The 14,735-nt window shown below is 32.6% G+C and overlaps 1 protein-coding gene across 1 annotated transcript; it reads left to right on the plus strand.

Annotated features, from left to right (window-relative positions):
* Window positions 1–10,477: 10,477 nt before the first annotated feature.
* LOC139870588 (uncharacterized) lies at window positions 10,478–14,190 on the plus strand. The gene is made up of 7 exons (XM_071858370.1): window positions 10,478–10,660; window positions 11,122–11,270; window positions 11,782–11,875; window positions 12,453–12,725; window positions 13,236–13,573; window positions 13,866–14,065; window positions 14,157–14,190. The coding sequence occupies exons 1-7, from the start codon at window positions 10,504–10,506 to the stop codon at window positions 14,188–14,190; spliced, it is 1,245 nt and encodes a 414-aa protein (XP_071714471.1). The 5' UTR covers window positions 10,478–10,503.
* The last annotated feature ends 545 nt before the right edge of the window (window positions 14,191–14,735 follow it).

The raw sequence follows: 14,735 nt of genomic DNA on the forward strand, positions 1-14,735 counted from the left end.
CCTACGAATTAGTCTTTAGTTATGTAATCTTTAATTTTATCATTATTTTAGATCGTAAGTTTTTTTATTACTTATTTTATTTAATCGTTTGTATTTTATTTTTATTATTAATGAATATATTTTTATTTCAAATATTAAATAATGTATTAAATTATATATAAAAATGCAAAAATAAAAAACTGGTGGACTCTACTGAAACTGACACTGAAAACTGACATTTTGGGTTAAAAAATGTCAGAAACTCACACTGTCCAATCAGAGTTAGATTGTACTTTTTGGCCAAAAAGAGCACCAACTGCCTGTAACGTCACAGTCAGGTTTGGAAACGGTCTTAGAGAGAGTTTTGCTCGTCACTCGTGCCTCGTATGCTAATAATAACAAGCAAAGGGAACCACTTTAACCCATCCTTTATATATAAATGGTTTGTTCTTTATATCAGACAAGTCAAACTGGAAAACATAAATTAGCTTTTTATATCCAAATCCAAATTATAATCAAAAGAGGGCATGTTTTGTAATGGGTGAAGCCAACAATTTGATGACTAGCCTTGATTACTTCTATTTATTTCTTTGTTTTTTGCCAAAAAAAAAAAAAAAAAAAAAAGAAGGTAAAAAGCCGCGCGGGCATATTTTGAAGCATAAACTAAATCAGCCAGAAGAAATATGCATCGTTGATGTTTAAAAATTTGATGTTTCATTTTGTTACAATTCATTGTTGATTTTTAAAAATTTGGATTTTAATTTTGATCAATGGGTTTTAGTTTGGAAAAAAAGTAGTGAAGTGGGGAAGAAAAGAGGTGCTAGATGACAAATTAGGAGGTGAAAGACGAATTTACCCTTTCATGTATGGCACATGTCAAGGTTTAACGGACTTTTTTAATGGAATTTAGACTGAGGGACTCGGTATGCTTAAATGAGATAATGGAAGTTTCTACTTTCAACAATTTGGCCCGACAATATTGGACATGTTCTCGTCTTTATCTAAATTGAGCACATTTTTCCAAATAGATGAAGTTTTTGAAGAGCAAAAAAAGGCTACGTATTATTGATAACCTTACCGGAAAAAGAACGTCCAAAGGAAGTGCAAACTAACGCGAGCCAAACATTTGTGAGATTTGCTTAACAATTGTTTCTTGAATTGCTAGAAAATGTATTTGAAAATGGTTGACCATTACACCCGCCATAAGACCCTTAGTTATATTCCCTAGGCCGCGGGTGTTCCATGAGACTATTCTCATGCTTTTGACAATTTTGTTGGCAACTCTTCCGCCGCCAACTTAACCATCACACTATCGATTTTTTGGAGTTCATCTTTAAACGATGCACATTTATTTTTATCAATTACAAGAATTTCACAGTTAAAAATGTTACCTGAATGTGACTCTTGAGCTTTGTTGTGTCTAATTTCACTAATAGTGTCAAAAAGAGGAGACTTTACTAGCAAGGTAAATTGGGAGAGTTTAAAGGTTACTTTGTCACTGCTCGATCAAACTACATCTTTTTTTTTTCCTTTCTCAGCTTGGTATCTCAACTAATTCCTTGTGGCTTGATTCCTTTTTATTTTTAATAGCGCAACATGCTCCTTTGTTCATAATCTGTTAATACAATTAATAGTGGTAGTAGCACTAGCACTGTTAGGTGAATATGTAATTTTAGTCTCTTTTTGTTGGTTTCTGTATCGTACCCATATTAATTACATCAATAAAATTATCTTGCTTTAAAAAAAAAAAAATGAGTTATATCATTCATAAAATTTAAATTCACACAACACATCATACTAAAACATAATCACGGAAGCAAATTAAAAAAACATATAACGATATAATCAAGAGGTAAGCCTTCCAACAGTAACGCACTAGTCGTCAACACTCGTAATAACTATTTATTAATGTACTTTTGAATGACGATTATCAAAATCTTATTTTATATATATATATATATATAATATAAAGTATAAATATATAATAAGATTAAACAGACAATAAATATACTTTTGTTATAATTCAGTAGGCTTATAACTACCTTTAGTGGTTCTTGACTGTAGAAGGTATATAGAGATAGAGATACTGTAAAACGGAGAAAACAAAGGTTGAACAAAAAGGTATGAGTAATTGGTTTTTTATTTATAGAAAAATGTACAATGAGAGTTTGGTGGCATTTGGAATCTAGAGAGAGATAGTGTTTTTGTTAACCAAAAAATACATACAATAAACTCTAACTCAACACACCTATTTATACTCAAAAAAATATACTATGCAATATCTATAATAATAATAAAATTATCATCCAATTATTACTTTTATAACACTCCCCCTTGGATGATAATTTTATTAGTGAATAACTAGTACTGCCTCGTTAAAAACCTTGCTAAAGAAAACCCTTTGGGATAAAACTTTAGCTAAGGGAAAAAGAGTGCAGCATAGAGTTGACTCCCCCTCAAGTAGGCAACGCCTGAGTTGTTACATCTTCTGAACATGCCTCATGCCAATATTATGAACGTGTGTTCTGAAAATAGCAGTTGGAAGTGCTTTGGTGAAAAGGTCAGCAGAGTTTTTGCTGGACTGAACATATCTCATTTCAATCTGGTTGTCCTTAATGAGATTTTGAGTGTATGAGAAGAATCTAGGGGGTATGTGTTTTGTTCGGTCACTTTTGATATACCCTTCTTTCATCTGTGTTATGCAAGCTACATTATCTTCATAGATAGTTGTTGAACTTTTATTGCGTTCTAGTCCACAAGAATCAGTAATGAGTTGTGTCATTGATCTCAACCAAAAACATTCCCGACTGGCTTCATGTAATGCAATTACTTCGGCATGATTTGATGATGTTGCAACAAGTGTTTGTTTTTGAGAACGCCATGATATTGCGGTACCTGCATTTAGGAATACATATCCATTTTGAGATTTAGCTTTATGTGGATCAGATAAATAACCTGCATCTGCATAACCAACCAAATCTTGTTTTGATTCGTTAGAATAAAATAATCCTAAATCAGTAGTTCCTCGAAGGTATCGAAATATGTGTTTGATCCCATTCCAGTGTCTTTTGGTAGGAGCTGAGCTGAACCTTGCCAACAAATTAACTGCAAAAGAAATGTCAGGTCTTGTACAATTTGTAAGATACATAAGAGCTCCAATTGCACTAAGATATGGTACTTCTGGTCCCAGGATATCTTCATGATCTTCACAGGGACGAAATGGATCAGTGTCAACATTAAGTGATCTAACAACCATAGGAGTACTTAATGGTTTTGCCTTGTCCATATTAAAACGTTTTAAAATCTTTTCAGTATATGTTGTTTGATGTACAAGTAAACCATTAGGCATATGTTCAATTTGTAAACCAAGGCAATACTTGGTTTTTCCGAGATCTTTCATTTCAAATTCTTTCTTTAGAAGTTGAATGGCTTCATGGATCTCTTTATTTGTACCTATGATATTAAGATCATCAACATAAACAGCTATGATCACATATCCGGATGTTGTTTTCTTAATGAAAACACATGGGCAAATAAGATTATTGGTATACCCTTTGCTTATCAAGTAATCACTTAATCGTTTATACCACATGCGACCCGATTGTTTCAACCCATATAAAGACCTTTGTAACTTGATTGAGTACATTTCTTTGGGTTTTGCATTGGTTGCTTCTGATACCTTAAATCCTTCAGGTATCTTCATATATATATCACTATCAAGTGATCCATAAAGATAAGCAGTCACAACATCCATGAGATGCATTTCTAAATTTTCAGAAACTGCCAGGCTGATTAAGTATCTAAAAGTAATTGCATCCATAACAGGAGAATAAGTTTCTTCATAATCAATTCCCGGTCTTTGAGAAAAACCTTGAGCTACAAGTCTAGCTTTATACCTTGTAACTTCATTTTTCTCATTTCTTTTTCGCACAAAAACCCATCTATATCCCACAGGTTTCACATCTTTAGGTGTGAGAATGATAGATCCGAAAACTTTTCTTTTATTGAGTGATTCAAATTCAGCTCGTATTGCTCCTTTCCAATGATCCCAATCATGTCTATTTTGACATTCCATGACAGATTTTGGTTCTGGATCATCATCATCATTCATGATGTCATATGCAACATTATATGAAAATATCTCATCAAGATTTTTCATTTCATTTCGGTTCCATAATATTTTTGAATGTGCGTAATTGATTGAAAATTCCGTATTGACATCATCAATCTCCTCTGCAGAAGGAGTATTTATTTGTAGTTCTTCTTGAACACTTTCTTTTACCTCATTATCAGCTGATTTTCTTTTCCGAGGATTTTTATCTTTGGAACCAATTGGTCTCCCACGTTTCTGGCGTGGCAAAGACTCAAGAATAACATTATTGCCAGTTTTTGGAATTTCAATTCGAGCTGGAGCATTTGCTGCTGGTATATATGATTTAGTCACTCTTTTTGTATCTGTAAATGCATCAGGCAATTTATTTGCAAGTTCTTGCATATGCATTATTTTTTGAACTTCGATCTCGCATTCTTTTGTGCGAGGATCAAGATACATTAATTGAGGTTCACACCATGAAACATCATTTTCTTTATTTTTTATTTCTCCCCCTAATCTAGGGAATAATGTTTCATTAAAGTGACAATCAGCAAAACGTGCTGTAAAAACATCACCCGTCATGGGTTCAATATATCTTATTATTGAAGATGTTTCATATCCAACATATATTCCCATCCTTCTTTGAGGACCCATTTTAGTGCGTTGTGGTGGTGTGATAGGGACATAAACCGCACAACCAAATGTTCTAAGGTGGGAAATATTTGGCTGATGACCAAAAGCAAGTTGCAAAGGAGAATATGTATGACTTGCGCTTGGTCTAATGCGAATCAATGATGCAGCATGCAAAATTGCATGGCCCCATACAGATACTGGGAGTTTTGTTCGCATTATCAATGGTCTAGCTATTAGCTGCAATCGTTTAATTAATGATTCAGCTAAACCATTTTGTGTATGCACATGGGCAACGGGATGTTCAACAATAATCCCAATAGACATGCAAAAGTTATTAAATGCTTGAGACGTAAACTCACCGGCATTATCTAGTCTCACCCTTTTAATAGTATAATCAGGGAAATGTGCTCTCAATTTAATAATTTGAGCAAGAAATTTTGCAAATGCCATATTTCGACTTGATAATAGACAAACATGAGACCATCTACTAGATGCGTCTATTAGAACCATAAAATATCTAAATGGTCCACATGGTGGATGAATTGGTCCACATATATCACCTTGAATTCTTTCAAGAAACATTAGTGATTCTTTTTCAACCTTAAGAGGTGATGGTCTTATTATCAACTTTCCAAGTGAGCATGATGTACATGGGATAAGTGCATCATGAGGGATCCTTTGATCCGCCAATGGATGTCCATGTGTATTTTGTATTATTCTTTTCATCATTGTTGATCCTGGGTGACCTAATCTCTCATGCCATAAACTGATCATTACAGGATCACATAATTTTTCTTTAACTACCACATTTACTTCAGGTACATTTATATGTGTATAATGTAAACCAGAATGAAGTCTTGGTAGTTTTTCAATTACACGATTCTTATCAGTGATACTTAAATATTTTTCATTTTCTGTTGTCACTGACTGATAATCATATCCATTTTGGTATATGTCAGAGAAACTTAACAAATTTCTCTTTGACATGGGAGAAAATAAGGCATTATTTATCAGAAAATTCGTACCATTTGGTAACATGAATTTTGCCTTTCCCATTCCTTTTATTAAGTCCACAGGACCTGATATAGTATGTATAGTTCCTTCCGTTGCTTTCAAGTCTGTGAAATATTTTTTAGATTTGAGTATGGTGTGAGTGGCACCACTGTCTGCAATACAAATATCTCCACCATTTGACTGATTTTTTTACTTCAGCAGTATACATCATGAACTTCAAAAAAAAATATGAGAAACAAATAATGAGTATATAATTCATCAATATATTACATTCAAAACATGTTGCAAACGATAGCACATAATAAGAAAATATGTAGTAAACTAGATATGGTGTAGATTGAAAATCTACAACCATTTATTTAACGAGAACATATAATAGGATATCTATATATATATATATAGATATTAGAAATTTATTCATTAAAGTAGTCACAAGTTGGCTCAGTGATTTTTGTATCAAGGTCATCCACAAGATTTGCTTCTTTTCCTTTTCCCTTTAGGGATTCTTGATACCGATTAACAGAATGCTGATTTGTTAAGCAGTTTTTAGACCAGTGGCCAATTTTACCACATCGGTAACAAGAATCTTCAACATTCTTTGAAGAGCCTTCTTCAACATTGTGATTTGTGGGATTGTATGGTGTTTGGATTTTATAATTTTGTGGATTATTATTTCTTTGTCCACGACCACGACCACCACGACCACGACCACCACCACGACCATTACCATAAGGGTGATTTCGAACATAGTTATGATTTTTATTATTGTTATGGTAATTTCCATGATGATGGTTTTGGCCAATATGGCTACGACCTCTTCCACGCCCTCGTCCATGTGCATTTCTTCTTTTATTATTATTATTATTATTATTGTTAATAGCATTAGCTTCAGGAAATGCTAGCGCACCGGTAGGACGAGATTCTTGATTTTTCATCAGTAATTCTTTATTAACTTCTGCAACTAAGAGATAAGTTTGAAGTTTGGAAAAAGTTTTATAATTCTGCAATCTTAAATTTTCTTGCACAGTTATATTTGCAGAATGCATTGTGGAGAAAGTTTTCTCCATCATATCAGCATCACTTATTTCTTGACCACAGAATTGAAGCTTTGAACGGATCTTGAACATGGCCGAGCTGTATTCACTTACCTTTTTGAAATCTTGGAACCTTAGATTTCTCCATTCTTCCCTCGCAGATGGAAGTAATATTTCCTTTTGATTATCGAATCTACTCTTGATACTTTCCCATAAAACATGTGGATCTTTGATAGTGAGAAACATATGTTTTAAGGTGGTATCAATATGTTTGCGAATAAAAGCAATTGATTTTAATTTATCTTGATCGGAACAAGTATTATTTTCTTTTAAAGTTTCTAGAATACCCAATGATCCAAGATTTATTTTTACGTCCATAACCCATGATGTGTAGTTTGTTCCCGATATGTCTAAGGCATCAAACTCAAGCTTTGATAAGTTTGACATTTTCTATTTTCAGAAAGATGAACAACATAAATCATAATCATAATCATAATCATAATATTTTTTTTTTCGTAGATAAATAACAACATGCAATTAGTTTAGATTCATAAGTAGTAAACAAAGGAATAATGGTATGATTACAAATAATAAAATCATAAGGGAATATAGGTTCATATTATATTATATTATTAATGATATTATTATAATATATATTAAGTTATAATATATATTATTATAATATATTTTTCTTATTTTAACCTTTAAGATTTACTTTTAATAAAAATACAAACTACTTTTTTTATTTTAACTTTTAAGATTTACTTTTAATAAAAATACAAACTATTTTTTCTATTTTAACTTTTAAGATTTACTTTTAATAAAAATACAAACTACTTTTTTTATTTTAATTTTTAAGATTTACTTTTAATAAAAATACAAACTACTTTTTCTATTTTAACTTTTAAGATTTACTTTTAATAAAAATACAAACTACTTTTTTATTTTAACTTTTAAGATTTACTTTTAATAAAAATACAAACTACTTTTTTTATTTTAACTTTTAAGATTATAAATTTAAGAATAAACATTAGTATGCATGAAATAAATAATGATTAATTGCATAAGTAATCATAAATGTTGGATAACATATAAAGACCCCATCGTATTCGTATTGATCGTAATTAATCTCGACCCATGGTACCGTGTTGTCAAATGACGTGTTGCGTACATAAAGTACCGTGTTGTCAAATGACGTGTTGCGTACAATCATGAGGTCTTATTAACATAAATATAAATGTTAGTGAAGTTAATAAGAGTTAGATTACAGAAAATATAATTCAGGGGGTATAACCGACCATATATAACTTAAATAACATAAATATAAATGTTAGTGAAGTTAATAAGAGTTAGATTACAGAAAATATAATTCAGGTGGTATAACCGACCATATATAACTTAAATAACATAAATATAAATGTTAGTGAACATAACTGTAAATGTTAGTATACATAAATAGATGTTAGATAACATAAATGTAAATGTTAGTATACATAAATAAATGTTAGATAACATAAATGTAAATTAGGCGACAGTGTCGACCATATATCATTTAGGTGGTATAACCGACCATATATTAGTTAGGTGGCAGAGCCAACCATATTTAGTATAAATGTTGAGATAATCGTGCTGATAACGTGTTATAATTCAGTAGGCTTATAACTACTTTTAGTGGTTCTTGACTGTAGAAGGTATATAGAGATAGAGATACTGTAAAACGGAGAAAACAAAGGTTGAACAAAAAGGTATGAGTAATTGGTTTTTTATTTATAGAAAAATGTACAATGAGAGTTTGGTGGCATTTGGAATCTAGAGAGAGAGAGTGTTTTTGTTAACCAAAAAATACATACAATAAACTCTAACTCAACACACCTATTTATACTCAAAAAATATACTATGCAATATCTATAATAATAATAAAATTATCATCCAATTATTACTTTTATAACAACTCTGTCCCTAAATTCATTTTATCAGAACCCCAAATTTTCGTTCTCCTTTTATGTTTTCCCTCTGTTTCTTTGGAGGGAAAATTTCGAGTTTTTAAAGCTTTTCAATAACATTTCCATTATTATTTTCAAGTATTTTTCAGCTGAATTTGATATATTTTCAATTTATTATTCTTGACCGTTGTTTCGATACATCTGTTTTTCAACTACTTACTGTGTGTGGAGTGTAACTGAACTTCGAAATTGATTCAAGTGGAATAAGGAAGGTATTGTAATTTCAGATTTTATGTAGCTTTATAGCTCCAATTAGCTGCTCGTATGCGTTGTTTTCTGTGTTGATTACATCTGATTTTATATTATTAATTTGTTCTAAGTTGGGTTTTTAGGGTTTTGAATTCGAGGCTTTATGGCTTTCTAGTTTTTGTAGAGATTTACAGTTTAGGACCCACTGTAAGGATTCTTAGTTATGGTTTATTATATATGTGCTATAAATTCAGTAAATTGGTTGGTTTTTATTTTCCAATTAGTAACTAGAGTGACTAGAGTGATTTAGGGTTTACAAGTTTTGCTTACTATGCGCAAACCTTTTTTCTGCTGTTGTAATTCTTGAAGTATTAAAAAGGTAGTAACTTGCAGCTGTTTGTAAGTTAATTAGCCGGTAATTGTTATTGCAAAGAGTTATAAAGGTGTCTTAAATGTGTTTTTTTAAGTTAGGTTGTATAACTTGTGTTGAAATATGCTATTGATCTTATATACATGGTATGGAAAGATATGTTCTTTAAGCTTAGTGGTTAACACAAGTAAGGAGTACTGTATTATTGCTGATTGTATAGAAAGATTGTGCAACCCATTCAAAAGTGGTATTATATCCAGTGTAGAGCGTCTTTTAAGAATTTTTTATTAGTACGAGCGGTGGGAGTGGAGGTCAGTCGCCTCCCCGTCTCACCCCTGCGTCTCCAATTTCCCACTCCCACATCCGTCGCACACCTCCGTTTCACTTCGGTCAGTCCCCCAGGCGACATGATTTTGTTTCTTGGTTTAATAAAATGATAATAAAAATACCCAAGTGACACACCAAGTCACCACTCCCCACTTTTTCTGACTCAACAAGTCATGCCTGACATGCCAAGTGACCTGGGTCACCACTCCCAGTGCTCTAAAGGAAAGCTTTCGAGTATGCATAGACATTTAGTATTAGGAATTCAAGATTTTATTTTATCAAGTATTAGGTGGTCTGCCTTATAATTTCATATCAGTATGCTAGTCTTGTGGAATCCGTTTCAGACAAAGTTACGACTCTGTGTTGATGGGACTTTGTTATTGGAGCTTTATCATGTTATGTTACTTACCTGCAGTTTAAATGCATGTAAAAAATGACTACAACATTCAAACGTTTAGGTGGCCTCCACCTTTTAGCTAGAGTGTACGTGGATGCCGCCTTATACTATGTGATAATGTATTTTACAGATTTTGTAAATGTACTTACTTATATAATGTTATCTAGTTTAAGTGTTTATTATTCATTCATAATTATTTTGATGTATTAGTCACATGTTCATATTATTCATGACTGACCACTTCGGTTCTTTGACACTTAAGTGGTGATTACACTGATAACATTTCATTGTTACATTGTGACATTCTGCTGCAGCCTCATTTCATAAAGCTCTACATAATAGTAGGTTATAAAGATTCTTCACGAGGCAACTTTATGATGTTTAGAGGAGGGAGATTGTAACTTTTGAAGATAACAAACTCTGAAGATGATAAGCGTCTAGACGTGGATTATCCGAAAGTTCAGATGCAAATGAAGAAAGTACCAATGGGTAGAAATTCATCAAAAGCGCCTAGCAATCCCAAAGCCTCGAGAACTCAAAAGAAAATGCAAGAAGCTGCGAACAACCAAGAGAATAAAGTATCTCAATTTATTACATCTTCTGCCAGAAAACGAAAACCTGGTAAGATGGTGGTAAATTCATGTTGTAATTTCATCATGGTTGCAAACGGCGGTTGCGGCGGTTTGGTGACCAGCCCATCGCGTTTCGCCCAAAACGTATATTTAGTAAGTCAACGTCGGTCAAAAGTTTACTTTTGTCCGGTCTTGTTCTAGTGTAAACTAAAATCCCAAGCCTTTTTATAAATTAGTTGGGAAAAACACCGACTTACAAATATTTATATATAAAAGTCAACGTTGGTAAATGTCCGTCCCGACCTCATACTCGTCTACGTCTCGCATCCTTTTTGACCTTGAAATTCATATACGCTTGTCAATGATTCGTATCGACACATTGGTGGTAAGGTGGTATTTTTTGGGTCTGTTTATTTTTGGATGCACTCTTACTCTTACTGTTACTTTTTTCTATATACTTTGGAGTTTATAAGTTTTGATGTTACGTAATTTACTGTTGTACTCACTCAGCAGCAGCAACCTGTACAAGAAATAGCAAGGAAAATGTTGATGCAACTAATTTGAATGCCAGATGCATATCAGATGGTGTTTCGTATGCCGCTATATGCTCGGACAAAGAGTCATATCCTGCAACCAACAATATGCCCGTGGATTCAGAGGTAACCATATATCTGACATTCTGACCATGATTTATATTACTGTTAACTTTGATTAGCTGTTAGATGTGTCAATTTTGACTCATTTATCTAATATGTACACATGGGTTGATTTTGGTTGCTTATATTCGTTATGGGTTAGACTAAAAGATAAACCTAGCAAGAGAATGGGTCAAGTTGCTTATACTGGATGAGGGTCATCCAAAGCTTGCTCAAATGCATAAATCTTCTAGAGCACTAAATTAAAAGAAAGTTATTTTTTTTTTTAACAGCAAGAAAGTTGTTTTTTCTTGTATCAATATGACTTCCTAATAATTTTGAACTCATTGATTAGACACAAATTATGTTAATTAGAACTTTATTGTATCACTCAGCTAATATTGATGACCACACTAGTTAGTCATTTGGATTTCTTCAGATAATGTGCATGAAGCTTTTCATGATACTTGATGTAAGTTTCTTAAAATTGTGTCGATAGCCTTAAATTAAATTTCTCTTAATTGGTTTGGTGTAGGGATGTAATGTACCCGGGTCTTTTGTGAATGGAACCATATTTTCTCCCACCTTCCATATTTCAAGAGCTGTTGATGGAAAAATCGAAAATGGAGGTAAAAAATGGTTCTTATTTTTTTTTCTTCGTATAAGGCCTGGATGTTGCAGTCTTGACGTATATACTGTTAAATGGGGAAGATGTGTTTATATCAAACAGCTCTAATGATCAAGTCTCGTGTGGTCAAAAATCAAACTATCTAAGGGTTATATGGGTTAAACGTTGCCCAAAGTGTATACTTAATGTATACATCCATCCATCCATCTAAATAGATGTTAGCAAAATCGTTTTGGATCAACTTAACCCTTCCAGTTTCAACCTGTAACCAAATTCCTTTTTTTAACCTGTTGATCTACATGTCATTTTGCCAACTTTTATTGTTTATTTACGTATATTATCAACTTAACCCTACCAATTTCAACCTGTACCAAAATTTTCATTTTAACCTGTTGATCTACATGCCGTTTTGCCAACTTTTATTGTTGGGTTTGGCTTGTATGCAAGAAAAGTTGTCTAATTTATGCGGCATGTTTTATACGAGCACAAATTTGAATCAGTTTATCAATTAACATGTTGATACAATACTTATTCTCTTCTATATTATGTGGTTATCTTTTGTTATGATACAGATTTAGGATGTGGTCTGTTAAGTGAAGTTTCAGCCATATACCAATGCATGAAAGCTTCAATGTTAGAATGCGTTGACGAAGATGATCATAATCATGATCACAAATCATCTGATGTTCAAATGGAGGATGATGAATCTGAAGAATTCGATGAATTTGATCCTTACTTTTTTATAAAGAACCTGCCAGAACTAACATCCGTGGTTCCAACTTTTAGGCCCGTGCTACTACCCAAACGGACAAGGAGTTGCCCACAGACTACTCTTGTTTTAGACTTGGATGGTTAGTAAGAATGCTTACATGCCCTTAATTGTTTTAATAAAAAAAAATCGTCTTATACAACAACTTTTATCAATATAGTTTTTGTAGTCACTTTATATTCATTATTAATTTTTCATATACAAATATACATATAGTGTTGGCAAGGTGGCCTGCTATGCCATATTTTACACGAACCTAATTTGACTTATTTCCTCTTACCTGTTTTGCAACCTCTAGTTACTTCTATCAGTGCTGCTAACTCGGAATTACTCAGCTAGTACTCGGGTTTTGCAACTTGGGGAGTACTCGGCCAAATTCGGCGAAACTTGGTCAGACTCGGTCAAAGTTGGTCAAACTTGGTCAAATTCGGCCAAATTCGGTAAAAATGGTCAAAGTAAAACTTTCAACATCCGAGTACTTCCTGATTTGCCAAGTACTCCCTAAAAAGTCCTACTGAGCTCGAGTAGCGAGATTTGCAACCTTAACTTCTATCATGTAAAATCTACTGAGTTGACATGTGTTGTTTGGCAGAGACTTTGGTGCACTCGACACTCGAGCCTTGTGTTGATGCAGATTTCACATTTGCTGTTAACTTTAACCTCGAGGATCACAAGGTTTATGTTCGTTGCAGACCTTACCTAAAAGAGTTCATGGAGAGAGTGGCTGGTCTTTTTGAAATTATTATTTTTACTGCTAGTCAAAGCATATATGCTGAACAGCTCCTTAATGTTCTTGATCCAAAGAGGAAAGTATTTAGGCATCGTGTTTTTCGCGAGTCTTGTGTATTTCTAGAAGGGAATTACCTTAAAGATCTATCCGTTATTGGTCGTGATTTATCACGTGTCATCATGATAGATAATTCTCCACAGGTATAGTAGTATTTCATCTATTACATTAAAATTTAAACTTTAAGCATGACAAATATTCTTGACAAAATTATGCGGTTGACATGTAATTGCAAATTGGACTTAACAGAGAAAGACTAACGATCGTTAGTGACGGGGTCTTAATTGAAACAATTGCAAACTTTAAGGTTATCCATATCAAAATTGTAAAAAAGGGTCAGTCGTGCAATTTTTGACAAAGTTGAAGGACCAACCGCGTAGTTTTGGCTATGATCTAAGCTTAGCAAAGTGTAATGTTTTTTATTTTTTGTTTTAGGCATTTGGATTCCAAGTTGACAATGGTATACCAATAGAGAGCTGGTTCGAGGACCGTTCAGATCACGAGTTGCTTTCTTTATTGCCATTTTTGGAAAGTCTCGTTTGCGTTGAAGATGTCCGACCAGTAATCGCCAAGAAATTTAACCTCAGAAAGAGAATAGCTTCAGCAGTTTGTCCCATTGCAGAACCCTTTTCAAGGTGAGCAAAAAGCAATCACTAAAAAGTGTCGGTTTTTAAGCTGAGCTGGATTTGTTTTATTTTGCATTGTATGCCAATGAATAATTTGTAGCAGTGGATTTGTTCGGGATGTAGTATTAATTTAATTGTTCTAAGTAACAGTGTATCTTATGTAATGTCATAATTTGAACATTATTATAGAGAGCATATGAGATTGTTTACCAAAACTACATTTTGATTATTTGTGTTTAGAAAATGCAATAATAATAATTAAATAATCTTTACGAAACATTTCCAAACACCCTTATTTGTAGGATTAATGTGTAAGGTACAACATATAACTATATGGTCAACTTCATTTGAGTCTTCGGGGTCACATACATATACACCGAGACGTCAAATAAAATATATATATATATATATGATGTATATATATTACTCAAGTAACAAAATAGTAAATCGAAATTAATTCATTTATTATTATATGTATAGTAAATGAAAGTAAATTAATTAATTTACTATTCACATGAAAGCGACATGATAGAAATTATTAATTATAAGTTATATAACATACCCCTAAAGTATTTGAGAAATACGACTTTTTAAAATCAAACCAGATTTTATTGACTAATGAAAAGCTATTTTGTTTTGAACTCTCGTGACATGTGAAACTCAACCACTACAACTCAAC

Source organism: Rutidosis leptorrhynchoides, chromosome 10 (assembly GCF_046630445.1).
Source record: "Rutidosis leptorrhynchoides isolate AG116_Rl617_1_P2 chromosome 10, CSIRO_AGI_Rlap_v1, whole genome shotgun sequence".
Taxonomy (NCBI): domain Eukaryota; kingdom Viridiplantae; phylum Streptophyta; class Magnoliopsida; order Asterales; family Asteraceae; genus Rutidosis; species Rutidosis leptorrhynchoides.